Source organism: Columba livia, chromosome 24, assembly GCF_036013475.1.
Source record: "Columba livia isolate bColLiv1 breed racing homer chromosome 24, bColLiv1.pat.W.v2, whole genome shotgun sequence".
Taxonomy (NCBI): domain Eukaryota; kingdom Metazoa; phylum Chordata; class Aves; order Columbiformes; family Columbidae; genus Columba; species Columba livia.
Window position 1 is genome coordinate 2,055,247 of NC_088625.1, and position 27,774 is coordinate 2,083,020.

General features: G+C 46.9%; 3 protein-coding genes across 5 annotated transcripts in view; 1 reads left to right on the forward strand and 2 right to left on the reverse strand.

The window, feature by feature from the left end:
• The first annotated feature begins 872 nt into the window (after window positions 1-872).
• On the forward strand, window positions 873-8,642 carry POU2AF3 (POU class 2 homeobox associating factor 3). Its single transcript, XM_021285276.2, has 5 exons — window positions 873-1,596; window positions 3,352-3,446; window positions 5,251-5,308; window positions 6,865-7,091; window positions 7,968-8,642. Exons 1-5 carry the CDS (start codon window positions 1,590-1,592, stop codon window positions 8,304-8,306), a joined length of 726 nt encoding a protein of 241 aa, XP_021140951.2. The 5' UTR covers window positions 873-1,589; the 3' UTR covers window positions 8,307-8,642.
• LOC102096902 (POU class 2 homeobox associating factor 1) lies at window positions 2,881-20,951 on the reverse strand. 2 transcript variants are annotated; one of them, XM_021285278.2, is made up of 9 exons: window positions 20,062-20,951; window positions 19,325-19,411; window positions 17,222-17,273; window positions 16,667-16,833; window positions 16,167-16,283; window positions 12,386-12,550; window positions 10,895-11,955; window positions 3,172-5,768; window positions 2,881-3,083 (listed from the first exon to the last, which is right to left on the reverse strand). In XM_021285278.2, the coding sequence occupies exons 1-7, from the start codon at window positions 20,137-20,139 to the stop codon at window positions 11,884-11,886; spliced, it is 738 nt and encodes a 245-aa protein (XP_021140953.2). In that variant the 5' UTR covers window positions 20,140-20,951; the 3' UTR covers window positions 2,881-3,083; window positions 3,172-5,768; window positions 10,895-11,883. The 2 variants fall into 2 exon arrangements, with proteins under 2 accessions (XP_021140953.2, XP_021140952.2); XM_021285277.2 differs by having other exon boundaries at window positions 19,325-19,471.
• A 152-nt stretch (window positions 20,952-21,103) lies between these two features.
• POU2AF1 (POU class 2 homeobox associating factor 1) overlaps window positions 21,104-27,774 on the reverse strand; it is a 41,903-nt gene continuing 35,232 nt past the window's right edge. For both annotated transcript variants that reach the window (XM_065040293.1, XM_005500741.3), the window contains exons 2-5: window positions 24,932-25,059; window positions 24,183-24,225; window positions 23,818-24,092; window positions 21,104-22,995 (exon numbers count right to left, since the gene is read on the reverse strand). In XM_065040293.1, coding sequence (XP_064896365.1) covers window positions 22,684-22,995; window positions 23,818-24,092; window positions 24,183-24,225; window positions 24,932-25,059 — 758 coding nt within the window. In that variant the 3' untranslated portion in view covers window positions 21,104-22,683. The remainder of the gene's footprint in view (window positions 22,996-23,817; window positions 24,093-24,182; window positions 24,226-24,931; window positions 25,060-27,774) is intronic.

Consider the following 27,774-nt stretch of genomic DNA (forward strand, 5'->3'; position numbering starts at 1 on the left):
AGGCGAGGTCTCTGTGAGTCTGAAAATGCTCCAAAATCCAGGACATGCAGAAACACCCCAAACACGGGTGCTTCATGTTTTCTTTAGGCATACAGCTCAGTCACGACTGAAGCTGAGCACCCTGCGTGCTCCGCTCTGTGGTCTCTGGTTGCGGAGGTAAACATGACCCTCCTCCCAGGAGTGCCGGCTCCCCAGCACAGCACCTGTGGCATCAGCACACTCTGCCCACCCACCACCCATGTTTCAGTGGGAAGCAGCTCCAGCAACGCTAGGGCTTCAGGTCCCAAACCAGGCAGGGCTGTGACCCCCTCCCCTGTATCTCCCCCAGCACAGCATGCTCCTTTTCTTGATGCATTGCAGGTGGGAGGAGAGAGCTCCTCTCCAGAGGAGCCTGTGGGAAGCACCGAGCAAGGCTTGGCCTACCAGGAGCTGCAGAGGCACGATTCAGTGCAAGGAATGGCATTGCTGCTGCGACCACTCCCCACAGAAATCAAGTGTGTTTGTTCAACTTAAAGGAAAAGGAAAGATTCAGCTGTGACAATAGTCAAACTGAACTGCTAGTAGATTATTAACAGCCTGGCCTGCTTTCTGCCTCAGGCAGCTATTCCCCGGGGCACAGCAGAGACTGTGGTGCCCAGGGAAAAGTTTAAATGCAATGTAAAACCCCAATTACATCAGTATTGTATAGTGATGGAGGGTTACCCAAAAACCGTGTCATCCTACCATACACTGAAACCCCAGCACTTGCAGCATACAGGGCAGGCCAGCACTGAAGCGTGTAGGGAGAGAGGGGCCAATTTGTGCAGCAAGAGCAAGTAATCTGAATTAGGGGAGAATGTAAATAAGCTCCAATATAAGGCCAGCATCTGGGCAGATGGTAGGGAGTGCTGTGGAAAGTAGTGGGGTTCAGGTAGCTTCTGCTACCTGGGTGCCCAGGGCAGCCTTGTTGTTATGCCACGCCCACCCACTGCCATTTTGGCCCCAAAACTTTAGTGTTCAGCCTTAAAATGTGAAAAAACATGCAAAAAGCAGCCCAGTCTCTTGCAGAGTCCTCTCTGCAGTTAGCAAATGAAATATGAGAGGGCTGGAGCCCAGCCTGCGCGACTGAGGGGAAAATACTGAGCTGGTTGTGAGGCATCTGCTTTGTTTGGGGAGAGATGGACAAAACCCTGCAAATGTCCCAAAAGCAAAGGGTGTGGGGGGCTGGCCCCACCAAATCTTATTCCTCCAGACCCTCTGCTAAATGGGGATGTGCTCAGTTTCACAAAAAGATAGCCCATTTTGTGGAGCTTTTGAATATTCAAATTGAAAGTATCGCGCAATCATTGATTGTCAAATCATTGGTTTCTAGAGGTTTTAAATACTTGGCATTAGGAGAGAAAAACTCAAACTTATACCTGTAGAGATAAAACAATAATATTGTCGGGATCCACCTGGCATTGCCACCAGGCAAGCAGGTCCCTTCACCCCCAAATTTTACGCCTGTTTCCTCTTGCCCTCTTCACCTGCTCTGGGGCCGGGGCCGGGGCCAGGGCCACCCCTGCCGCTGCACCGGGCGCCCGGCGAGGTGCTGCCCGCTCCTGCTCAGGATGTCCGGTAAGCCCTGCCGCGCTCCCTGTCCCCCGTCACCCTATTTTGGGGCTGTTTCGGGGTTCGCCGGGCTCATTTCGAGAGTAAGGCAATCTCGCCTCCCAAGCGTGGAGGAACCGGGGAGGGCGGGGAGGAGGGGAGGAGGAGGCAGGGACGCGCTCCCGCCGGCCAAGTGCCAGCCCCGACCGGCCGCGGGGCCGCCAGCGGGGCCGGCGCGCAGCGGAGCAGGGCGCAGCGGAGCGGGGCGCAGCGGAGCGGGGCGCAGCGGGCAGGGCTGGCCCGGCGGCACGGCCAGCGGGGGGAGCCGGGGCGCCGCACACCGTCCCGGCGCCGCTCGCTGCCCCGGCGGCCATCCCCGTGGCTCCCGGCGGAGAAGCGCTGCCGTCCCGAGCCCTGCGGCAGCGTGGGAGACGCGACCCCCGCACGCTGGTTCCCACCTCTTCGTGCCCTCGCCAGGCTGCTCTCGACCTTCTGTCTACCCCGACCCCCACCCCGCCCTTGTCACCCTGCTCCTGACCCCCAGCCCGCCCTCACCATCCTGCTCCTTGACCCAGAGCTCCTGCTTCACCACCCTGCCCCTTCCATCCACAGACAAGGCGGTTCGGCAGAGCTGGTCGTGCTCTAGATGCTTCAGCTGCACGCAGGCCGCCCTGGGGCCTCGGGGTGCGAGAAGAGCAGGATTCTTGAAGCACAATGCTCTGGGGTGGGAAATGGGGATGGGGGCTGCCTGCCAGCCATCCAGCCCGTGAGTTAGAGATGCATCCATACCTCACCTGCTAATTTGTCTTTAAGTTGCTCATAGTGTAGTCTCTGGCACTGTCTATGAATCTGTGCAGACCAGAGCCTAGAGGATGTACGCGGTACAAACCTGAACTTGCAGAAGGGGCTTCTAGCTCAGCGCCTTCCTTGGCTACAGGGAGGCCTTGTCAACAGGGTGTTCTCATTAAACCCAACCCTTCCCTCCACTTGTTTTCCTCATCTTCAGTTTGTCAAATAGAAAGAAAACATTAAAAAATGAGACGAATAGTCTCGCTGCTGAGAGCACAGCTCGGCAAGCTCCCCTCGAGGCAGACCCAGCCAGAGGCTTCTGGCGTGAGTACGGCAAGTAAAAGTGATTTTTCAGAATAGGTAAACTCTTTACCATTTCCTGTAGCGCAAATCCCTCACCAGGAAGTGACTGACGATTGCTGATTGGTTTTGGCTGGATTTCAGACATCCTAAGTGCTTGTTTGAAATAAATGGGAATTGTACAGAATGAGCAAAATGAGATAACCTAGGTTTTGCAAGAAATGATTCATGAAAGCAGTAATTTTATTTGTGTTTTGTTTAGCCATCTGAATAACTGCCCACATATTTCCATTGTTTTACTCCTGGTCTTTATCTGCCAGATGAAGTGCTTCTCACATTTATTTTCAGGTCCTTAGGGTGCCAAATATGATAGGAATTTAAACAAATTCAACAGTAGCACCAAATGGAGCTTGCAATTAGGAGACCTGGAGGGTGTGATAGAAAGAGATATTAAAGAACAAAACAAAACGTATGATTACTACATATAATCAACACAACTTTTTTCATAAATACCTGCTTGTCATGACCTTGACTAACAGGTGTCGAAGAGGGCTATTCTGTGATTATAAACGACTTAACAGTGATCAGTTAATCATCTGTTTAAGCAGACTCCACGTAGACCATGCCTGAGAACACTCTGGGCTTGCTGTGTGCTCTGAAGGTCTCCTATCTTGTCAAATGTTTTTCTTCCAGGAAAGCCTAAGGTGTATCAAGGTGTTAGAGTAAAAATTACAGTGAAGGAGCTACTGCAGCAGAGAAGAGCACGGCAAGCAGCAACCAGCACAGCAGTAAGTCAAACATCTTTCGGTCTGCTTTGTCTCTTTTAATCTTTTACTAAGACTAATCTCTGGGCCAAGGAGACTGCCAAAGTCTGAGCGTAGCAGGCTGGTGAGGATGGGAAAGAGGAATATTCAACCAGGCTTAGTGCAACAGTGATCTGAACAGGTGACAGTCTGAGCCATCAGTGCAGGGAGGAAGCAGAACTGGTGCTCCAGAAATGTAACTTGCTTGGGGTTGGAAGGCCCACAGGGAAAAATTCATGTCTCCAACATTTTTCAGTCCCCCTGGGCAGCTCCTAGCCGCAGGAGGAAATAGAGATCTGTGCGTGTGTACACACACACACACGTGCACACTCTCTGTCACTTATCCAGTCTTTGTGGGAGCCCTCTAGCTCCAGCCACTCTAAGGATTTGCATAAAAAGGCTGGCAACTCATTACTTCTTCCTGGTTCATGACATTATAGCTTTGGATGGTGTTTAGATTTCATCTCCCACCTCGTTGCAGCTGATTGCACAAAAAGCTCATCAGCCCGCAAGCCACGTGCAGAGAGACCTGGGTGAACACAAAAGCGCTGGGCTTTGGAAATGCGGGGTCACTCCTTCCCTCCAGCCCTAACAGAAGCAGCCTCGTCCCTGCAGGCAGGTGGCACAGGGCTGCGCGGAGCTGGTTTTCATTTCCCGCAGTGAGTTTACACAGCTCTTGTTTAGTCCACATAGGAAAGAATGAAAAGTGGCAACGCAGGAGTTTACCTTTGTGATCTGCAGAAGGTGCACGTTGTTCTGGAGAGGCCCCAGGGGCTGGGGCTGGCAGGATGAGCTGCCTCCCTGCATTGAAAAAAGCTGAACCTGAAAACTTCTGCTGGTAGTGGCCTAACTGTCTGCCTTGTTACCCATTCACAGCCAAAGAGAAAAGGGGTAGTCCTACAGACACTTCAGCCCAGAATACGTGCTGTTCAATGAATTAAATGCACAGGGATGTACTAGGAAGCCGTTGCTAGGGAAATGAGCCACTAACTTGGAAGTGTTTTGAATAAAGAAAAATTAAGTGGAAGTTTGTCTGAATTAAAACTGGGGGGGGGAGGGGGTACCCAACCAGAAACCAACCACACCACAACAGTATTTGTGTTTGCAGAGTAAAATCCTGGTCCCAAACTACAAGCACCAAAACTCCCACTGCTTTTTTTCTGGATTTCTCCCCCTCTAGCAGGTCAGGTTCCTAGAACAGATTGATCTGTCTGCTCCACATTCCAGCATGCCTCTGAAAATGATGCTGTCCATCTTCAGAGAGGCACGTAGCTGCGTTACACTGGGGAGGGATGTCAGAGCTGGTTGTCAAACGACAGCAACACTGAGCACAGCCATGGCGATTCCTGCAATTGTCTTTAGCCACTTTTCAAGAATTACTGCTTTTTTAATTACTCCTTTTCAATCAAAATTATCCTTACAAATTCTTTGGGATCCCTCCAGTGTGGAAGTCACGGTCCTAGAAATTAATACAGGTTAGTTTTAAAGGCAGCTGCTGAATTAATAGTAACAGCACAGGAGGAAGAATGCACCAGCCAGGTTGCCAGTGGCTTTACAGCAGGTTGGTGGTGTCCTCCTCCAGTGCCCTTACAGGCTCAGGGGAAAATCATGTTATATATGTTAATCTTGTTTTGTCAATGCTAGGGAAGTTTTCCATGTCACAGCCGTGAGGTAAAACAACCTTACACAAATAGGTTGAAGCGAAATCCTGACTTACCTCAACAAGCAGAAAAACGCTCCCCTGTGTTACAGTGTATACAATTCCTTTCCTTCCCTTCTCTTTGGTCAGGTTTCCTGGGGCAGCAACAACATCCAGTTTTCAGAGTCTGTGTCTCCTCCTTACCCAGGTTGGTACGAAGCCCATCCACACGTCCCTGCCCACCCCCTTCCCAATTTTTTCCCACAGCCCGGAGTCTTTCCAGCCCTTGGTTGAGGCAGGCGCTACCAGATAACCGGCAACGCAGCCAATCAGCACCTGAAAGCAGCCCGTGAAATGCAGATGAGGATGCCGTGAGGCCAGCAGGGTACATATTACCGTGTCCAGGAGCATGCTCACATGCTCTCATTTGTGCAGGTTATTTTTCCCACAGCAAGGAGCGAGATCCCCTTCAGGAAGGGACCCTCGTCCCCTAGGGAATAACACCTTATCCAGGCTGTTGTCTGTGGGTCCGGCTGGAGCCAGAGGGTCAGATCACCCTGCAGAGCTCCAGCAGAGGTGGCTCTTCTTGCTCTCCTGGCAGCATCCATAGGAGCCAGATGAGTGTCAGGTTTTCAGCAACACAAAGAGATTCTTCCTCCTGTATGTGACTATACAAAGAAAGGGGAAAGGGTTGGGGGAAATAGCACTTTGGGCTCACAGATCCTTCAGTTATTCTGCAGCCAAAGCAGAGAGACTTAAAAGGTCGGGGCAAGTGTGAGTATATACATTGTATGGACGAGGAAATGATTAAATCATCAATATTTGGGAATCGATTTGCTTATGTTAATACAGAAATGTGAGACATAACAAAGCTTTTTCAGGCTGGAGAGTCTCCATCTGTTTATGTATTTTGGGTGATTCTCATTTCCTCTCCACATCCAGCTAAATACTGCCACCTTGAACCTGCAATGGATTATGATGCTGTCTGACTCTCTACCTACGTGTAGTTCTATTGCCCTCAGACCTGTGCCCCTCCGTGTGGACAGAGCTTTGATTTTAGCCATATTTGAATACAGCAAAAAGAGATAATTCAGAACAGTCAGCTCTGCTGGGAGCTTTTGTACCCACAGCAAGTGTACAGTGCACTACGGTGCAGCACAGTGACAGCCTGACCCTAAGAACTTGTGCTTCCACCAGTAACAATATGTGGACACAGTGCTACGTTATTACTGACTTGCTCTGTTTTGTCTCGTCTCTGGCTGTTTTGAGGATAAAAGAGCAAATTATTCTTCTGTTCTGCCCTTTTTCCTGCAGATGTAGCTACCCTGCACCTGGAGACTGGGGGAGGGAAAGGTGCAAGGCACCTGCCAAGCTGTGAAGCATAAATCACTGCATGGCAAGCTGCTAGGCTTGTAAACAGTTGCCATTTGAATGGAAGCCAGAGGGTGAAGAGTCTGAGGCATTTACAGCTCGATCCCTGTCCAAAATGGCTGGAACCAGGAGACTTTCCAGCAATATTTAAGGAGCTGTGGAGTTTTCTAAGCAGACTGAAGTTCCCAAGTTATTTGCTTGTTTTAGAGCATCTTCCTTCTCGTGTCTGCTTCCCTAGAAAATTAACTCTGAACCTGAAGGACCTTTTTCCTTATCTAAATCCATAGGGCTGCTGAACATATGAGAGTACTAAAACCTGACCTGGGGTGACACTTGTCCTTTGTGAAGAGATACTGAATAATCTGCTACCATCTGGTTTACCTTCTCTCCTAGCACCTTTTGATTCAGAACCCACCTCTTCCATTCCCAACTATTGTCCATCATGGCAGTTTTCAAACTGCCTCTCCCGTGAAGAAAGCCCTAGCTATCTGGAGCAGCTGGTAGATTCCTGTCTTCAGACCGATGCGCCCTCAGACCCAGCCTTCAGTGCTTTCCAGACGTCCTCACACTGCACCCCAGATGCCTTCCAGCCAGTCCCACTCTGCTTTAACCAGAGCCTGGTAAGCTTTGTGTCGAAGGGAGCAGCTGCAGGTGCACTCACAGGGAACACGGGGATGGGAGTCACATCCCGGGGCAGAACACCACAAGCTGACTTGGAAATGTCACTGGTTTTAGGGGCACGGAGTACAGCCACAGCAATGCAGGCTGCCTGTGAGTTTGGGCCTCTGAGGGCTTAACAGCCTCACAGAATCCCAGAATGTCAGGGGTTGAAGGGCCCTGGAAAGCTCATCCAGTGCAATCCCCCCATGGAGCAGGAACACCCAGATGAGGTTACACAGGAAGGTGTCCAGGCGGGTTGGAATGTCTGCAGAGAAGGAGACTCCACAACCCCCCTGGGCAGCCTGGGCCAGGCTCTGCCACCCTCACCGGGAAGAAGTTTCTTCTTAAATTTAAGTGGAACCTTTTGTGTTCCAGTTTGAACCCATTACCCCTTGTCTTATCATTGGTTGTCACCGAGAAGAGCCTGGCTCCATCCTCCTGACACTCACCCTTTAGATATCTGTAGACATTAATGAGTCCCCCCTCAGTCTCCTCTTGTCCAGCTCCAGAGCCCCAGCTCCCTCAGCCTTTCCTCACACGGGAGATGCTCCACTCCCTCCAGCATCTTGGTGGCTGCGCTGGACTCTCTCCAGCAGTTCCCTGTCCTGCTGGAACTGAGGGGCCACAACTGGACACAATATTCCAGGTGTGGTCTCCCCAGGGCAGAGCAGAGGGGCAGGAGAACCTCTCTCGACCTACTGATCACCCCCTTCTAACCCACCCCAGGATGCCATTGGTCTTCCTGCGAAAAAGGCAATGGTGTGGAAATTCTGGCTGCTGTCCACATGTCCCCAAATGACACCCTGGCTTTTTGTTTGTTTTCTCTTAAACTCTAGGCTCCTGGATCCCCCAGTTCACCTGACCTGTCCAGCCCATTAAACCATAGCTGCTCTCCTCCTCAGCTACCTCCTTTCACCCCAGTGACCCACAGCCCACCCTCTGCTCTGGACACCAAGACCTATGGCTACCCTGTGGAGGAGTGGTCCTGCCATATCCCCTCCCCATACAGCACCTCTGCCTGCTGCTGTGCCACCTGTGGCTCCCAGCATGGGGACAACAGGCTTCCGCAGTACCTCCACTGCCCCAGCAAGGACTGCATGGACTATCTACCGCCCATGGCCATGGCCGATGACTTCTTCAGAAGCGATAGGAGCTGTGACATCTGCTATAGCTAATGGGGACTGTGGTTTTACACATCCACTGTATCCAAATCAGATTAATTGCCCATGAACTATGCAAAGTTAAGCTGCCTAACAGTCCCAGTTTATTCTTCACTACTCACACATTTTCTACACGACATTGTCACTACATTACTCCTCCTGTCTTGTATGGTCAGGGGTATTTTGTCATTGTGGTGGTTTGGGTTTTTCTCGTTCTCTTTGTTTTTGTTGTTGTTCTTTAAAGAAATCCTAAGCTGCCTTACCAAATACATGTGATTAAGCCAGCTCTTTTTGATACAAATAAATAATTTGGTATGTATGCTGAAGTCTGTTCGTTCCTCATGTGCTAAATATCATCACTTTTCTACTAATGATCCAGGATCATTATTGAATATATGGCTGCTGTTGGGACAAGGATATTTCCAGCATTTCTACGCACTGGGGTCTCTGAACTCCAAGAGCTTCCAATAAGTAGCTCTGTCCTCCATCTCCCACAGCCTCTTCCTATTTCTCTGCTGCTCTTTCTCCAGTTGTTTTGCAATCCCCTGTGCTAGGTACTGCAAACATGTTTCAAACACTGATCCCCACCTCCATGTCAATAGCTCCAGGTGACATGCAGTGCAAGTAGAAGCTTGCTGGCTGTTGACACAGCGATGTCTTGTTGACATAAGAAAGGAAAGAAAAGACGGAGGACCTTTCAAAGTTCAATTGTGTATTTTCTGGCTATAAGGAAAATATTCTTTACCCCCTTTATTCCCTTCTCACCTTCTCCACTCTCCCACTCTTAAAACGAAAAGGAAGGGGAGCTTAAAGTAAAGTAGATTGGGTTTATCTCCAACCCAGCTGGTACGGCAGTACTGAAATACTGGCATTTCAGCATTCACTGCCAGGTGAAGTTCTATCGACCTATGTAACACACGTGTTTACACAAAGCGAGGATCACCCTGTTCTTACCAAAGCCATGAATAAGCAGCCAGAAGTAGCCCGCAGTTATAGAGAAAATAAAAGGTTCTTTTTTTTCAGACTCATTAGCAATTGCACAGAGTGTTTGATCAAAAAGCTTTCCTTGCCAGCCGACTGGCTGCTTTTCTATGGTACCACTTCAGGACATTTGTTTGGTGATAAGATGCCTTTGTTATTAGCAACTTATCCAAAACCACAGGTAGGAAGAGATAAACTGTGCAAATAAAGGGGTATCACACATTGCCAGTGCTGCTGAGGTTATAAAAGGTACATTTCCCATGAAACAGTCATAAAAAAATGAGGGGTTAACTGTGAACTAAGATACTGCTCCAACTAATGGAATTCAACCCAGCACAGAAGACTTAGCACTTAGGCCACCTCTGAGACTTAAAAGGGAGTTTCTTGATACAGAGGCGAGGAGCTGGCTGGCTTGACAGGGAGAGGGAAAGGTGCTTTACATGCATGGTGGAGCAGCAGCCTCCAGCTGTCTCGTGGATCCACTCCAAAGACAATATGTACAGCAGGTCTCTAATGTCTGAGCTTTGGGAAGTTCAACACAGATGTGCCTGTAGAGAGAACAAATCCTTCCCGGGTCCACCATGGGATCTTCCCTCTGCAAATCTCATCTCTCAGCTCTGAGTACCACAGGCTGCCACTGTGGTGCTTTGAATGAAGCCACATCCATCCCTCCCCAGACCGATATTCTGGACGTGGCGATGTTTACAGACTAAAGTCACTGATGGCATCACTCTATCAAACGTCCAACAGCAGGCAGATGACACAATAAAAAGATAAGCCACTCATGAATTTTTTTCACTTGTTGCAAAAGGAATTCTCTTATCTCACAGGCATTTCTAGACGGCAAAAAGCTTCTTTACATTTTCCCTAGGGCCACATGCTGCTCGCAGTTTTACAGGTTTGTTGCTTGCAAGTACAATAAATTAAGATTTTATTGTCCATTTTGTCTTGACACGCAGTACTAACTCACTAATGCAGTTATCACTCAATTCAGGGCTTGTTAAAACAACCCTTAAAAGTAAGAAAACACATGCTTTCGCTGGCATGCGCCCAGATGCATGCAAATTTATGCAAACACATGCAAATACATGTCAGCTTTTTTGTCAGTGGATGTTGGCAGGCTTGGAGATACGACGTAGTGAGAAGCAATAGCAAAACAGTAAAGAGGAGGGCTGAGAAAGCTGAGAAGATCTCTGCATTTCCCAAGAGCTTTTGTTCAAGTTTGCTAAACAGTTGTTCAAACAGCCCAGGTCTGCGAGACTGACAAATGCTTTAGAAAACCCCTTTGAGTTAGTCAGTGGGGGTGATCAAGGAAGTTGCTGCAGTGATTTGAGACATCTGCCCTTCATCTTATTGTTCAGTCCTGGTAGAAAAAATAACGTGTGCAACATTGAGAAATCAGCAAACTATAATGTGTACTGAAGATGAGACACCCTCCGTGAAAAGGTTGTCAAAACACGGCTTTCACTCCCTTCAGGCATCCACCTTCAATCCTATTGACCCCCGCAGAGATCCTGTTGGCAACTGATTGCACAGCAATTCACAAATCATTTCACAGAAAGGATAGGAAAGATCTATTAAAATGCACCCTAAAATAGGAATGGGAATTGTAGAGTACTTACCACACTGCACTCTGACCCTGCAGAGATTTTCTAACCTGTCCATGCCCAAAAGCTCTTAAGGATCCAAAGGAAGCCTCTGCCTCCTACACAGGCATTAGCTCAAGTGAGGGTTTAGCTCCGCACTCTGAGCTGCTTCCAGAGTTATTCTTTGCCAGCAGAGCTGGAGACTTGGATTGCATCAGATGTCTCAAAACAGAATCTCTTCACTAGGAAACACTTAAGAGACACACGAACCTGAGAACCTGCCCCATGTACTTGCTCTTACAAGCATCTGTTTTCTTTGCTTGGGGTGGGGTGAGAGACTCTGGCAATGGACAGCTGCTTCAGCTTTCTTCAACAAAGTGCTAAGAAATGGGGTAGTAGCAGCTTGCAGGAACCGGCATGTGGGGTTCTTGAGTTGGGATGACCATTCACTCAGGTGAAATACAGCCATGGATGACCCCTCAGGCCGACTTGTCCTCTTCCATCCAGTCTTTTCCCTCACCTCAAGCCCCTGCATCCCCAGGCTAGCAGGAGCAATGGAGGTAATTGCACATCACCAAGGCTTTGGCATTTCAACCAGTACCTCTGTACAGGGCCTAACAGGAGGCACAGTTCAAGCATGTCTTAGGGCAGTATTTCTCAACCTTTTACAGCCAAACTACCATCTTGTGTTCTGTCACCACTGTGGGTTTCAGTTGCCACCAAATCAAAGGTTGGCTGAACGTCAAACATTTCCTTACTTACGTAGCAGCCATTTGTTTTGCTTGCCTCCTCGCTTGCAAGCAATGCTTGGGATTTATTAGTATTCTTTGTTACTGTTTTCAACCATTTACAAGCTCGTCTTTTGACGTCTTATGTGTTACTTGTGGTCCACAGGTTGAGAAATGCTGTCACCCCACCCTGGTTTGAAGACTCTAGGAGCAGGGACATGTCATTTAGCCATCCCCACAGTTTTTCTAGGAGGCCTTGCGCAATCAGGTGGAGCTGTCCCAGAAATTGCAGGCAACCTAGGCTCTGGCTTTTTGGTGACAGGAGATGAATGCGGATGCAACTTTCCCTTTCTTCAGCAAATGCCTAACCTGCCAAAAAATGTACAAGTTCATAATGTACCATCTGAAACTGTGCATGCAGACACCCCAATACACACACACACACAGTTATATGCATGTATATGTGTAAGTAAATACACATATAAACATATCAGATACTACAATGAGCTCCAGGAGCCTTTTTACACCTGTAGGCAAGAAACCTGATCAACCCATGAGATGTGCTGGCATTATGAAAGAACTATACATTGATACCTCCCCAGATGTGTTTGGAGTACCAGCTAATGCCTGCTTTGTGCTCCTCAGTTACAGATTGACTGCAGTGGGGAACCCCCAAGCTTACATCACTGCAATGTCAGAACCGTGTCATACAGCTTGTCCTCACTGTTCTCCTGGTAAGGACAGACAGCTGTGGTGTGCACAAGCACATCAGGAAACAGCAGCAATGCAGATCACATACCTGATCCCCAGCTTTTCCAGAAGGAGCCATATGGATTGGCTGATCATTGTCTAAGTTTCGGATGCTTGGGTCTGCCCCATGGTCAAGGAGCAACTGGACAATCTCCTTCTGGTGCTTGTCACGAGGCAATGCAGCTGCCATATGCAAAGCTGTGTTGCCATGTGCCTAATGCAGTGGAAGAAAAAGAAAATGAAGGTGGGAGGAGGGAAGAGAAACTCCCTGATAAGCTGTGCCACCTACTCAGAATTGTCCTAGAAATGGAGACTTGTAAAATGAGAACTGAAGAAGCCACACGATTACTTACTGGGAGGTGAGGGAGTATCCCTGCTCTGTTTCTCCCATGTATGGCCACTCATGCAGGACATTTGTGGATTTAGATTTTCCTCTCTGATACAGCACTACAAATTGAGGGGCTTTAATGCTTGGGCTAACAGCTACCAAATAGTGCTGTGTCAGCAACATCCCTAGTCACTCTGCAACTCCCTGCTAAATCGTTCCCTCAGAGACCTGAGGAGGTATTTGAAAAAGAGGAAGATACAGACCACATAACACGCGTATTTATCCAGTAGAAACAACAGGAGCTACTTCACTGGGAAACATTTACATCAGCCTAAGCGACACTAAACACAGTATGATGCATTACCCATCACACATGGGCTATGCAAGGATCAACAGTCGCAGACCCATTTGTGTTCCATGCATCTCCACTATTCCCTTTTACAACCACTTGCAAGTGCCAGAAAGTTGCAAAAGGACCCTGACACAAGTGAAAGCCAGACCTAAGTGTGTATAGATCACATGCCAGGCTCAGACTGATTCTTTTGGTTACCAGGCATCTCTGACTTTAAGAGTCCCCCCCAGTCACCAAACTCATAGCACTAAAGAGGTGATTTGAAAGATACCAAGCTGTCCCAATGGTCCAACTGAGCCAGAGGTCCAGAAGCCTGTGTCTCTTAGTGACTTTGTGTACTGTGGACCAAACAGGGCTTGGCTGTGCAGCACACAAAATAAATCATGCTGGGCTCCAAACCTTCCCCTGGGTCCTCCCCGGAGTGCTGAGGGTAGTGCTTGGCTTCATTTTCATGGCGCTGTCATTAAGCAGAGTCCCGAGGTGAACAACCTACTTAAACATATGTTGACTCCAGCTTTTTCAGTAGCGGGATTTGCACAGAAACGATACACCAAATTTGTCGTGAAGCCACGGGAGGGCGCAGGACAGAACACGCTGCTGTTTGTTGCAGAGAAGCTGTGCTATCACTGAACCATGTAGCAATCTGTGCCCCTGCCTAGTCAGGTATGACTGGTAACGGTTTTAAATGAGAAAAACCTAATAAGCAAATGCATAAGGCAAGATTTTTTTAGTCTGCAAAGGGTATCATTTAGGCAGCTGTATTTTTTTTTCTGTCAGAAACGTCACAGGTTTGTCATGAACTTGGAATGCCTGGACACATATTGCAATGTGCTTTACTATTCCAGTTGTTTAAAGGAATATGTATGGTTTTCAGGTCCTATTTACCACTGAGACAAAAGGGACACTGAAGCACAAAACAGAATAGCAAAATCTTAACAATGCAGACAATCCTCAGACAAGGTGTTTTTTACAAGCCCTGAACAAGCAGATCCTTGTCAGTATTACCATCCCATAGAGTTCTTGTTGAAATGGAAACATCTGCACTTGCTGCATCTTCGTGGCAAGAGCACTTGGCAGCTTCCATGGGGCTAAGAAAACAAGGCAATCTGACAATGCCCAATCTTGAAGCCTCTCATTGACTTTAATAGGGCTTATGCAAGACAATGGTCCAGAGCACCAATATTTGGGCGCTAGGAATCCTTCAGCTGAAATACATCTCAAATGCCTCAATGTTTTTTGCATTGTGAAATCCACAAGGAAATGGATTTGGAATGAGACAACCACAACAAGCAGTGGGTGAGCCAGGGAAGCCAAAATAATGGACTTCTTCATCTCTGGGTCTTTTTGTCATCTTCATACTGGAAAGGACTAAAAAGTCATGACGGGTACCAGACAACCTTGCCATCATATTTCTCACTGTCCAGACAGCTCAGCAACAAGACCGAAGACTCCAAGTGATCCTATCACAGTAGGAAGCTCTCGCACTATTGCGATAAAGAGACAACAGTAGACTCCCACAAACAAGCCAGTGCCTGCCTAATGGGCCTTAAAAGATACAGAAAGAATGTAGTGAAAAGGCAGCATAAGGTCCTTCACTATACAGAAAGAGAGAAACACAGTGTTATTATCCTCATGCACAAAGCAAAACACGTTTCCTCCAGTCCAACTGAAATCTGTATGGGAAAAAGAAATGTGAAGCTGCCCAGTAATCTGCTTCCCAAGTGAGCAACTGAGCTGATAGAAAATATTTGATTCCTTTCTGATGGTCACAAGCACATGGATGCACTAGGGAGTACAAGCAAGGCTGAGAGAATGACGCTGTTGGCGTGAAAAACTAATGCATTGACACTCTCAAAACAGCCTTAACCTCGACGTCCTCTCCTGCTCCAGGATACCCTTCTGCAGAAGCACCCAGAACCACCCACCAAGTCCTGCTGAGAGGGGGCAGATGGTCAAGAGCCAAAGCTCTGGGCGATGGTACAGAGCAATTTCTCAGCTAAGGCACAGGAATGCCAGGATTTTTGCTTAGGAGGCTGGGTGAAGCTGATACATCTGCAAGATAGTGTCACTGCTTGATATTTGCTCAGAGGTGAAGCAAGGGACAGCAAGGGGATGGGCAACACAACAGCAGCACTGGGAAAGTTTCTAGCTTGCTTTATACAAAGCCAGGAGTGGCTGGGCCTCCGGAAACCCTGCAGGGAGAAACCAACATCAGTAAAACTTCAGGTCAGTAGGGAGGGTTGTATAGAATACCTAAAGTGTTGTGCCCTCGGAGTCAGAGATGGTTTACTTGCCATGGTGCCAAGGCTCCCGCTGTTCAGCAAGGATGCTGCCTTGCTTCAAAGAGCTGGTTTCCCCATGGTTCACCTGCCTGGCAATGTCAGCCGCCAGTTCACTGCCTGTTACACTGATCTGTATTCTGTTATTGCTCCTGGCAGCTGTTAGGGTTTGGTGGGCCATGTGGGTATTTTGATTCTCCAGGCTCAAACATGCAGGCAGCACCACAATAACCAGTTTGCGCCCAGGCATAGAGTCAGAAGGCTTGCAAATAACATTTAAGGCAGAAAGAGTCACCATCTCCCTTAAGTGAAATAGGAACTTCATCCTGCCTGCAGAGAGCAATTTTGATATGATTTGATACGATATGCAGCTGTCCTAAACTAGTCTTTCAGTATTATGTTGCTGCCAACAGCAAATCATTGCATCATTGCAGATCTGTTTTCTCAATCTTCAGCCTAATGTAATAAACTTCATGTTCCTCCTCAAGTGACCGCTTCCCATGTCCTTCCTCTTCCCTGGCTGTCTCACTCACCCTGACAGCTTCTGTCTGCTGGGAGAGGGGCCTGCACTTCATGATACAACTCGGAGTTCAAGCCAGGCACTGATTTCCAGGTGAAGTGTCTATTTACTAGAAAATGCAGTTTCAGGTTAGAGAGAGAGGAAAAGTTCATATTCGCAAACTCTTGTTCTCTCCCTCCAGAAAAAAACGTGTGTGTGGGATGAGAACAACTGGTTTCTGTGGGACCCCACGGATCTAACACCTCTGTCCCCATGCAGCATCCCACTGCAGCAAAGCTCTCGCACTGCTCTTGGTGTCTCATCCGCCCGTGGATGTGCACGCAAACCCTGTCCATGCGTGGTCTGGCTCACCTTGTTGTTGACAAAGTCCTTGGACTTGAAAGCATTCAGCTCCAAGAAGTATCTGAGCAGGGAGATGTTCCCATCCTGGACTGTATAATGAAGAACTGTCTTGTTACTTTTCACATCCTATTGAAAAAAACAAAACAAAACAAAACCATAAAAAACCAACCAAAACCAGAAACATTCTGCAGAAAAACCTGAAGTTGTCATATAAATCCATCAGACAAAAGTCCGGGACATCTCTGCAGCTAATGTGGAGCACCTTCTTCCCTTCAGTCGCCCTCTTACTATCCAGTGTTTGCTTCAGACTGCAAGCAAGTAACTCCAAAAGGCAGCAACTGACTATGCAACAGTCACTGTCCCTTGAAAGGGGAACAGGCTTGCTCCTTCTACCAGCAGTTTGTTCCTTCTCCAATTCTATAGTTTGAGCACAGGACAAGCATCAGGCAGGGCAGGGGAGAGCTCCCATACAATCACTCAGCATAGGGATAACCGAGCCAGTGGCTCACCCGGCTGTAGATGGAGGCTCCTGTCTGCACCAGGAGGTGGATACATGACTCCAGCTCTCTGCTCTGGTGCTGAAGATCTTTCCGCTGCTCCTCTGTCAACATCCGGCATCCCTGCTCCCGGAGCAGGGTGTTGTGGGCCAGCACTGCACAGTGGAGTGGGGTATGGCCTGGAAAACCAAGTACAGGAGGAAGATAACAGTCTCAACAAAGATATCGATGTATAGAGAGGAAGCGAGGGCTGGTGGGGAGAACTGATGCATCTCTGCGCTTGTGTTGTGAAGACACAAGCCTTTCTCTGGTTTCAAAAGGTGCTATATTGGGCGTATAGACACTTTATGGGGCACTCCATCATGTGCTCGGTTCCAATTGTGCATTGAATCATCAGCACCATTGAGTTCTGTGGCATCTGAGCGGACAGCAGCAACTCTCCCCCAGGCAGTTGCTGAGGCCACTCTGGCTTCCTAGCACACCAGCAAATACCAACAAGCATCAGTCAATGAAATAGCCAATACAGTTTTTAATACCACTAGAAAATATTTGTGCAAAGGTTTTTACCTTCAAAATCCTTCATTTCTAAATCAAGAGGGAAACCTAGAGACAGTATAACCTAGAAGCAACAGAGAAACGAAAACTTTTAGTTGAGCAGAATACTGCCCAAGCCAGAATCACTCAAAACTAACAACATGTTAAAGCAAAACGCACAATCAGATAGTGAGCATTTAACTACAAACTAAGCCCTCATTTGACACTCGGTTTCAGTGCTGTGAATCTATTTCCCAACAGGGACATTCAGGGATACACAAGATGAACATGTTTGCTAGTTTGCTAAAACCCACTTAAGTATGGCACCCCATTAGATTCTCAGTTTAGAACAGTTACATTAAGTCACTGCCCCCAGCACAAGAGAGCTGGCCTCCTCACTTTTACCTGGAATTAAGCAAAGGCACCAATAACACCAATTCATATCTGTTCTGGGTTATCCTTGGCAAAGGCAAATTAGAATCTCTCCTTGACCTGTGGCTCCTTGTCTGTATTATTACAGATAATACATTTTTTGCTCTTGATTGAATGAAGCAAGTTGTTCACATTAAAGCATCATGGCTGAGGATTTTTGCAGTGTAGTGGCTCATTTAAAACCTCGTCAAGCTGGACAAGGTGCAGGTCAGAATCCTTCTGCTGAAAGAGTATCAGAATGGCTAGGGCTTGTATATTTTTCATAACAAGAATATTAATACAACGTACACAGATAAAAAACAAGTAGCTCTGAGCTGCCTGATTAGTAGAGATTAGGTGTTTAATCTATTAGAAAAAACAAACCAAAACACAACACCTCCAAAACAACAAAAATGACCAAGCAAACCTTAAAGCATTTAGTGGCTGTAACTGCAGAGAGGGGCAAGCCTGTGTGCATTTGCCCTTTCTATGGCAAGGGAAAGAAATACACCAAATCCCCCCCAAACCAAACAAAACCCCACAAACTACCACAAGGCACTCTGGGAGGGTTTGTTAGAATCATCAGGATGTAAAAGACTTTCCCCCACTGAACGCAACACCTGCTTTCTGAAGAACTGGCGATGTTACACATTAACCGCCTGCTCATGGCTTAACCCTGGGCATGTGCGAGGCAGAGCTAACAGTACCGGAGCTGGAGCGCCGGCTTGCCAAGCACCCCCTGCACTTCCACTTCCACATCCCTCATCCTCAGAGGAGCCTGTGCCCTGCCCTCGGGGGAAACTCCGCATTGAAGCCGCTTATACTCAGTCCTGACATGAACCAAGGGAGGCACGCTTTATTAATTCCATTTTATAGCCAGTAGCTAAGCATTTAAGAGACACATTCCAGTATGCTTATCTCTGCTATGAAATCCCTTCCAAAAATCCCCACAGCGACTTTTCTAATGTGCTAATTTTCTCTTCGGGGCTGTTCGAGTCCAGTGGGCACACAACTTAGATGTCTATGGAAAGATCTGAGAAGCAACAGGAAAGCAAAGATCTGGTCATATAAGTCACAAAAGCTCTAGTAGATTCTGGCCATATAGGAGTGCCTAGTTTTTCTCACACCCTTGAAAACCTTTGCAATGGATTTTGGTTTTGCCTTAAACGTGAAAAACGTGTCTTATTTTGAAGGCTATCCCTGTGCTGGCTCTGTCTGCAGTCACATCTGCTCTCTCTTCAGCTGGCTGGATTCTGGACATGATTTGTTGCTCCTGTCTGGATGGCACTGACATCAGGAACAGGGTTTCACACTGGTATTATTGCTTCCTCTCCTGACACCCACAGCTTTCGTCGTCCTCTGGGGAGCCCCATCCAATACAGGCATCCATACAACACTGGGGGCTCAAGCCAGAGCCAGCCCACTCTGCCTGACCTGCCATCGGCAGATTTAGAGCTATGATCTGCACAAGCGATTTATTCCCCCCCCCAGATACGTTAAAGCCATTTCCTCTCTAACAGGAGGTTGACGTTAGCTGCAAGTATAGCCCTGAAATAGTAACAACCTCGGAAGTTTATTCCCAGCACAATATAAAAGGAGACTTTGACCAGCCTTCATTGCTTACTGACATATTGCCTTCTGAGCAGATTATTTAAAGACACCAATACTGAGATTTTAATGTTAGCTTATATCGCTAGCAACCAAAACAATAAAAGCTTTTCCTACCTGAAGAACTTGGGTGTACCCATATGTTGCAGCAAGGTGTAAAGCTGACTGCCCTTTGTTGTCTACAGCGTTGACATCTGCTCCTGTCTGGATCAAATCATAGACAATAGCTGGCTGCCGGGCAGTGACGGCCACCAGCAGAGGGGTCTGAAAATAGTAGTATAACAGATAAAATGTGAGAGTCGAGAAGCAGGTGCTGTCACAGAATGAGGAACAGGGAAAGGTAGTCTAGGATGAACAGTATCTGGAATCCCAAGGGTTGTGGTGCACAAATGAAACAGCTCACAGGCAGATTTTGGATTCTGCGTATTAAGACTCATGGCATCACAAGAATGGGGGCATTTCCCAGCTCCTACTGAACTCTCCTCAACCCTGATCTTGACGACAACCCAAACCCAGCATTTTTGAAACGCTGTTTGTGTCATTCCTAGCATAGATCTGTTGCTCATAAAACCTTCAGCCTCAAAGACTACTGCCCACATGCTCATATTTTCCTGGACCAGTGTTGTCTTAAATCACTCCATGAACCATGGGCTGACAAGAGAAAAATATCATTCTCATCCCACCTAATTTTAGGATCCTGCCAGAGGCACCCGAGTAAGTCATATCAACGCTCAAGGCTTTTTTTGCAGTAACAGACAGAGCCGGATTTTCGAGGGCATCAGTTGCTCTCAGTCATGCAAAGCCCATGCCCATCCCAAATACCACTGTTTGCAGGAGAATGTGGTTCACATTACCTTTCCTCTGTGTTCCTTGGCATCAAGTCTTTGCAACAATTTCATGCGCTCTGCAGCTGCCAATGTATACGCCCTCATACCTTTAGCTGCATAAATATGTAGAATTCTAAGACAGTAAATAAAGACACTGATCACTGCTTGGCTGTGAAGCACTCTGGAAGCAAACAATTTTATAGGGTAGCATAGTTATTTTGGGGGGTTTATAGCCAGTGTTCCACAAAACCATGTCATAACCCTCAAAGGGCTTGACCCTGAAAGCACCCACTCCCATGGAAAGGGCTTCCTACCTTGAAATAACTGCAGCTTTCAAGAGCCCTCAGCACTCCCCAGCTTTGATGTGCTGTAGTCTCCTTTCTACTTCAGGGCTTTATTTCAAGTGAGATGTGCCCTCCTGCTTAGAGGAATCTAAGCCCTTCACAAAGCCTAGAGCTGGGGCCCAGTCTACCATATCATTATATATGTATCACTTTTGGAGGTGATATAGCCTTGTATGCATTAGTGAGATCTCAGCATCCAGGGTAACAAACAGCCTCTTCTAAATGGTGTATTTGTAATGAGCCTGTCAAGCTCTACTTCTGTATCAAAACTACTGGTGAGAGGGACCGACTTCTCATCTTGCGCATAAGAGTTGTCACAACCCATAGCGGTTATGGGCTTAGGTGACATGGCCCTTAACTATAGGGAAAACACTTCAGTGCTTCACTTTGGTTGCCTGGAACTGGAAGGAATTACACAGAGCTACTTGCCACCTCCATCCTCCCACATCCACACATCCCCAGGGATGCCGATTGAGGATAACAGAGATTGAACTAACACCTGAGCTGCAGGAGTGCTTTGGTGAGTGAAGACTGCTTGAGTTAATAGTGCCCCCAGGACACAGTTGGATCAGAGTTCCTCCTTAGTGTGCCTTAATGTGCAAAATTAGCAGAAAATCTAACAGTTAATCTGTGGTTCTAGGCTGTACATATGTTATCGAACCAATTGATTGCTAAACCAATGCTGGGTTACCCTCTTGGATAGGAAATAAAACACTCTAGGCATATGAAAGTTACTGTAGATCTTTATTGAAAAAGATTGTCTTTTTCTAACCAGAACAACCCAGAAAGAAATTCTGAAACAGTTCATCATTGTTTTATATTCACACGCAGAATTTACATACATTGAAGTGAAAGAAATTTAAAAGCAATCTTAGCAACCACAGGCTTGATTCACAACTGCATTGTTCCAGTTTTACCTACTGAATATCTTTGTTCTTATAAAACTGGAATAAGCAGCGGCAAAGTAAGCTCCTTCTAATTAATTTCTTTGCTGGGTTTTTCTGCAAATGTAAGCCACTAATTCCAATGCACCTGAACTACTGCTGTATTCAAATAACTTTATGATCACTTACATGATCCATTGCTTACGTCTTTCAGATTTGTGAATATCAAATAACAAAACATGCTTTTAAAGTCCTCAAGACTTTCAACCTGAGCTTGCAAACCTCACTCAGGCATAAACCATAAGGTCACTTGAGATATTGTCTGGATGGCAACTGGAGCGCTGGACACCAGGCAATAACAGTGCAATGAATTATTTCACTGTTAGTTTTGCAAATAACAAAATCACCTGAGGATCCTGGGCTTTGGAAAGCAGAAAAACCCAGAGAAATTGTGTTCACCCACCAAGAGTCCCTTGTTGATTAAGAAAGCAAATAAACAGAGTTAGAAGGGGATATATCTCCTGCAAATATATTTGCCTGTGGCATGGCACTCCTGAACATCAACAATAATATTTACAGTTGCATCAGAGGAAAAGGTAAAGCTGCTCATTCTCCAGGAAAGAAATCAGAAAGCTATAAGGAAAACGTATGCACCTGCAGGCCTGGGAGACTACAGCACGGAGGAACTTGATAGCAGTGAGCACAAGAGGGGTCGCTAATGTTTCCTGGCTCAGCACAACAAATCAAAGTACTGCTGGCTGGTAGTAACGCCATGAATTACTTGTTAGACTGAAGCCGAGATTTTGGAAGACCCTGTCTCCTCAAAGATCTCCTGATAGAGTGCCATGTCTTGCAATCCTGACTCAGGCACAACCCCCACTGACTTCAGTGGGACCAGGATCCGTCCATTGGTAAAACATGCAGCATTACCAACCAGCTAGAAAACCATCCCCCCCATCTTGAAGGTGGATATTTTAGAGTTCAAAAACATTCTGCATTTACTCTGAGCTCTGGAAAGCAGTCCTGTTGAACTGGGTCTTGCCAGTATTTGGAGGCAAGTGTAACCCCACCAAATGCTACAGTTGACCATGGCTACGCTATAGGATGTCAATTTGAGACTATGCCCTGTGTCTGAGGATGAAAGTCACCTTGTGCTGATGCTGAGCACAAGAACTGTGGACTATCAAAAGCCTACCTGGGAGAGGTAGCAGAAACCGTAACAGCAGAGAAATCTTGTGCTGGGCCCCAGAACAAAGCAAGTTTCACACAAGTTGCATGTCATGGTGTGCTAGAGGTGGACAACAACATTGTAAATAGAGTTCCCACCCCACCCTCCAGCCTGCTTTTCCTCTGTACTCAAAACCCGCTGTGGTGCCAGGTGGAGTATTGAGTAGATGAGGATCAGGCCCCAGATGTGCAACTTAAAGCCCTTCAACGGAAAGAGCATGGTTTAAAACATACGTATCATTGTCTTCATCTTCTAGAAGCAGCTTCTCAATGGGCAGCGTGCCGATGACTCGCCTGGCGTCCTCCAGCTCCTGGGGGGCTGGTTCGGGAATGGAGATCGGCAAGGGCACAAACTGTGGCCCGGGAAGCGAGGAAGAAGCTGGTTGGTATTGCAAAGGGGAGGCCGGCAGCGCAGAGAGGGGCTGAGCCCATGGGAAGTACGTGAGAGGGGGCTGCTGATCCGTCACCTCCAGCTGAGGCACCACGGCAGGGGTGGTGCTTCGGGGCTGTTAAAATAGAAGAGAAATAGAATGCAATAAAATAATTGCCCGGGTGGGGTGTGGGGACAACACAGACTAAGGATGCTCAGTCTCACTTTTAACATCCCTTTTCCTGTCTCTCTGGGTAAAGCGCTATAGTGAGTGTGACAGTTTTCCTACGCTGACTCCCATGAGAGTGGTGGCCGTGGGTGTCCCAGCTGCTTGCTGCTGCCCGTAGCTCACACATGAAGTTCCCTCTAGCTTTCTGTTCCCTCACTGTAAGCCCATGAGACAGCTACACCCTGTGCTGAAAACTGCCTTCTTTGGCAGTCTCTCTTGCAAGGTGCATGGGCACAACTTTGCTGCCTCAAGGCTGAAGGCAGCTCCTGCCAGCTTTGAAACGATAGCCCTTCCTCACTGGTGAAGGCCACAGGATGGCCCTTTGCTGCTCTGCTGTGTCGGGTTCAGCAGCTGAACTGAAATGTTAAAAGGAAAACAAGCTGCCTGAGTTCAACTGAAATAGAATTTGCTGCCCTTCATGTTGGGTCAGTAACATGGATTTTGTCCAGCCTGGAATCAAACACCCTGCTACACTTGCATCCTGTTTTGGCCTTGGTCCTCCATCCTTAAATAGTGATTTTTGAGAAATTTATTGACAAGTTGTTTGTCCTGTTTCACCTGGAAGATGTGTTCCCTGGACAGAACCGGTGCTAGAATGAACACATGGCATAGATGCAAAGACACACAACATTATAGTAACTAAATAAATAATACTAGTTACATCTGGGACTCCCCATGGCTCTTGTAGGGAATTTGCTGTCATTTATACCCGGGTATTTTTTGACTTACTGCAAAATTGGTGATCAGTGGTTGAGAAGTGTAAGTCAGAACAGACGAAGGTCCAACCAGAGTGTAACTGGGACACATAGGCTGAACATACATATCCGCTGTGTATGGACAGCTGACGGCTTCGTGGGACACATAGTCAGGGTAAGTGGTCCACTGAGTCAAGGGCTGTAAGGATGTGGGAGAGGGTTGGGAGATCCAGCCAGAACAGAGTGCTCCTTCATCTGTGACGGGCAATGCAGACGTAGCAGCAGCATCCATATCAATGCAAGGCTGGCCTAAAAGTCAGGAAAAGATTAAAGGTCAGTTTAGCATAGTCTTCCCTGCAGCAGGGCTGGCAAACACTTAGAAAGTAAGGGAAACATTACCCATTGGTGAATAAGAAGGAAGTGGCTGATGGGGCAAAACAACCTAGGAGAGAGAAGAAAAATGTCCAGGGATTAAGATCACAAGCATTAAACTCAATCCTATCTGAGAAGCACTGTGGGACAGAGCATACTAGCTAATACCAGCTGATCATCAGCTACTACTTCAATGTCAGTGCCTGGATGTTCCCAGCTGCCTCTGCAGAAGGGCTAGGGGAACTGAGCCTGGCAGCCAGTACATGTAATTCCAGCTCTGTTCACAGCCCTAGACAAAGTCCAAGTGCCTCTTTGGCTCAAGTGGGTCTTAAACAGTATTTAAGCCTTGTGTTGCAGGGGGATTTCCTCCTCAGAGAGGAGTCAGTCAAACTGCAGCCTCCAGGGCAGACAGGGAGGGGTAGGCTGAAAGAGAGAAGCAGATAGCCAAGGATGGCTCTGGCTGATCTCTTTTTGTGCTCTTGAACAAGCTGCTCAACTTCCAAGCCACTTTCTGCTCCTAGGAGTTAGCTCCTGTCAAGTGCAAAGCACTTTAAGCCTTCCATTAAGTCAATGGCGACTGGAGGTACTCAGCACCCTAAAGACACTCCGTCTGAAGGTATATTTAATGGTGTCTGCAGGTAACATAAGCATTGCCTTCAAAGCGCTTTAGAGATGCAAAGATTTCTTTCATTGCCAAAGTATTGCCAGCTGGTGACAGGGCTGGACAGTCATGGAGCTACTCAGGGAGAATTTTCCATCTCTGTTTTTTGTCCTACCGTTGTAGGTGCTGTTGCACTGGCATTATGAACATTTCCCCGTTTCCTTTTCAATAGCTCTTTCACGGGCTCTTTGACTCGGACGCCTTGATAGGGCCGGGGCTGTGGCTGCTGTTCTGGAGCAGAAGCTGAGAAGAGGAAAAAACAAAACCAAAACACACAGGTGACATCTATTTTCCTTGCTTGCCATTTGCAGAGAGCCAAAGTCTCCACAGCAGGCTGCTTATCTGTGGCCTGTACTAGTCACACTAGTCAATATGGCTGGAGCCATAAACATTTTTTCCTTAGCTAATGGTGTCTTTTGGCCCATATGACTTCAGATGGCATAGTCCTCCCTCTACCTTTGCTGCTCAGATGCTGTGATCACATAGATGGATCACAAGGACAAACTAACCTGAAATAAGCATGCTTGCAATTCTCTCCAGCTGTTAAACAGCTGCAGCTATACCAAGAAACTCACCCTTTCTTTTTTTGCCTCCAGAAGAGCATTTTATATGATTTACAGCATGAGAGCTTGTGCAGGACTGAGAGCAGTGATGGCCTGCGAGCCAGAGCTGGCGGTTTCCCTTCCATACCAGCAGGTGTTCCTATGTTCTGCAGAAGCCATGCCCTATCAGGCACGGGGTGCAATGAACACGTTCTGTTAAATAAATAGGTGTATTGCTCTGGACGTTTATGAAAGCCAGGGAGAATGTATGATAAGGAAAAAGCTGTCGCTGCTATTATGCAGTGAATACTCCATTCCTAAAAGCAACAGCTATCAACAGACTTCCATTTCCCTATGGGGACGCACTGTATAGACAAGCAAAATAAGAGTAGTAGTAAGCCACACAGTATGAAGGGACCCGAAAAAGGACTTAAAAACTTACCAACTAGGTAGTCAAAAAAGAAAAAACACAGAGAGGTAAGAACTAAATGCTGGTGTTCCCACTGTCTCTAGATTAAATCTTTCATTTCTTTACAAACAATACACAGTGCTTAGAAGTACTGTGGTATGAGCTGTACTGAGAACTCTGAAAAGGAGCTGAATACTAGGCAGGACATCTCAAATGAAGACCATCACAAATGTGTGTTTTCGGCCTTCGATGACATTCGTTTACATTGGGAAATTATCTGTTTGTACTTTACCGAAACGCTCTTCAGAGTCGGACACTGCTGCTGTTGTTTATGCTGCATGAAAACATCAACTCCACCAAAGCAAATAGGAGCTGTGCTACAGACGGCAGCAATCTGCCTCTTGGGTGGTGTCTTATCCCTGAGTCATCACACTGATTTCAAAGGGCCTCCTTGCAGAATTAGGGTGGGGAAGGATGGCAGTTTCTGGCTCCAGGTTTGGGGGATGGGAAAGAAGAAATTTACTGTAAAAGCTGACAAATATACCTATTCAGAGTTTCCGGTGTAAGCAGAGTACCAAAAAAAAAAAACAACAAAACCCCAAAGTCTGCAGAACATATTTCGGTTCCCCCAAGCTGACCTCCAGAAATAAAAATAATGATAGCACAGCTGCTTTTCCACTGTTCATGTGTGCAGCAGATCTGAGCATTACACATGAACCATGGCAAAACTGCTTTTGGCTTCAGTCTACAATTCTTCATAAAGCTAAAGCAATATGATCATTTAAAAATAAAAGTGTTTTGAGAAATAATGACGATTTAAATCACCTTGTCAAGGAAGTAGCCTCCAACTCTTCATACAAGGGTTGTCTTAATAATCTATGAACCCTGACTTGCACTAAGTTTCAACTATATGTTTAAGTCATGAGCTGCAAAAACACCAAGGTCCTCATGCCCAAATTCCATCCAAACAAATAAAAGGAACAACAACATGTGTGCTCAAGTGCCCACTGTGTTCTAGCTTGTCTAAGGCAATTCAAGGACGACATGAGCCATATGCTGTTCCTTAACAGGCACTGGACCTTGATTTGCAATTGGTCTCTGAAAATGGAGCAGTATGAAGCATCAGAAGTCAAGAAAGAGGGAATCTAATCCAAACAGTAGGAAGCTTTGCAATAGTTTCTACGTGTAAATATATTTTAGCTCATTGCAAATACTTTGTCAGGCTGCCGTACCAATCTGTGGTGTACATTTACACTCAGGCTCCTTTCAATGTTATCACGTACTGTATTTGTTGAACGTCGACAAAAGCCTAGCACAAACCTTGAAGACTTGAGTAATCTATCAAATTGGATGGGTAACACACCAGCTAATGAAAAGGTACCAAATGCAGCAGTCCCACTAGCTCTGAGTATCAAACGACACCAGAAGAAAGCACTTCATGATTTTTGTTTCCAGACCACTCTACAACTCAGCCTGAAAGTGTCCAGAGTGCACAGACAAGGTTGAAGGTTGGGTGGACTCTGGATGAAAATGAGACAACTCCATCAGTATTGTTGTTAAGGTTTTCCTTCTGGTCCAAGTTGTGCTGAACACAGCAGGCATAGCCAGTGTGGATCTTGCCATTTGCTTTTGAGGAGCAGCTCCAACCCCAGCTCATGGGCTGACAAGAGCTTCAGCAACACACTTCACAGACCCCTTCCCAAAGGGGAACAAAATGCTCAGCAGACTAACACGTTGGGAGATAAACCTATAAACCCTGCCTTTCAGTTGTTTGTGCTTTGGAGAACCTGAGAGGTATCCACAGCATCATAACAGCCAACAATATCCACTTTTAACATGGTATTTGTCATCCCCAGATTTCTGTCAGTATAACATCAATGTACGTCCTTTTAAAGATTCCTACTTATAATAACATCCCCGAAATTCTCGTCTGAAGGAAAAGATCAGACAGGGAAAGCATGCCAAGACATTGCTAAACAATTAAACCAAGCCAATTCAAAATGCACC

Bases quoted from the DNA above. Each gene is read 5' to 3' on its own strand.
- POU2AF3 (XM_021285276.2), top strand. The intron at 5,309-6,864 runs GTTGGTACGAAG...CTTCTCTCCTAG, and splicing joins TGTGTCTCCTCCTTACCCAG to CACCTTTTGATTCAGAACCC. The intron at 7,092-7,967 runs GTAAGCTTTGTG...CTTAAACTCTAG, and splicing joins TCTGCTTTAACCAGAGCCTG to GCTCCTGGATCCCCCAGTTC.
- LOC102096902 (XM_021285277.2), bottom strand. From the start codon at position 20,139: ATGAGGGCGTATACATTGGCAGCTGCAGAGCGCATGAAATTGTTGCAA. The intron at 19,472-20,061 runs GTAATGTGAACC...TACTATTTTCAG, and splicing joins CCAAGGAACACAGAGGAAAG to ACCCCTCTGCTGGTGGCCGT. The intron at 16,834-17,221 runs GTAAAAACCTTT...TTGGTTTTCCAG, and splicing joins AGAAATGAAGGATTTTGAAG to GCCATACCCCACTCCACTGT.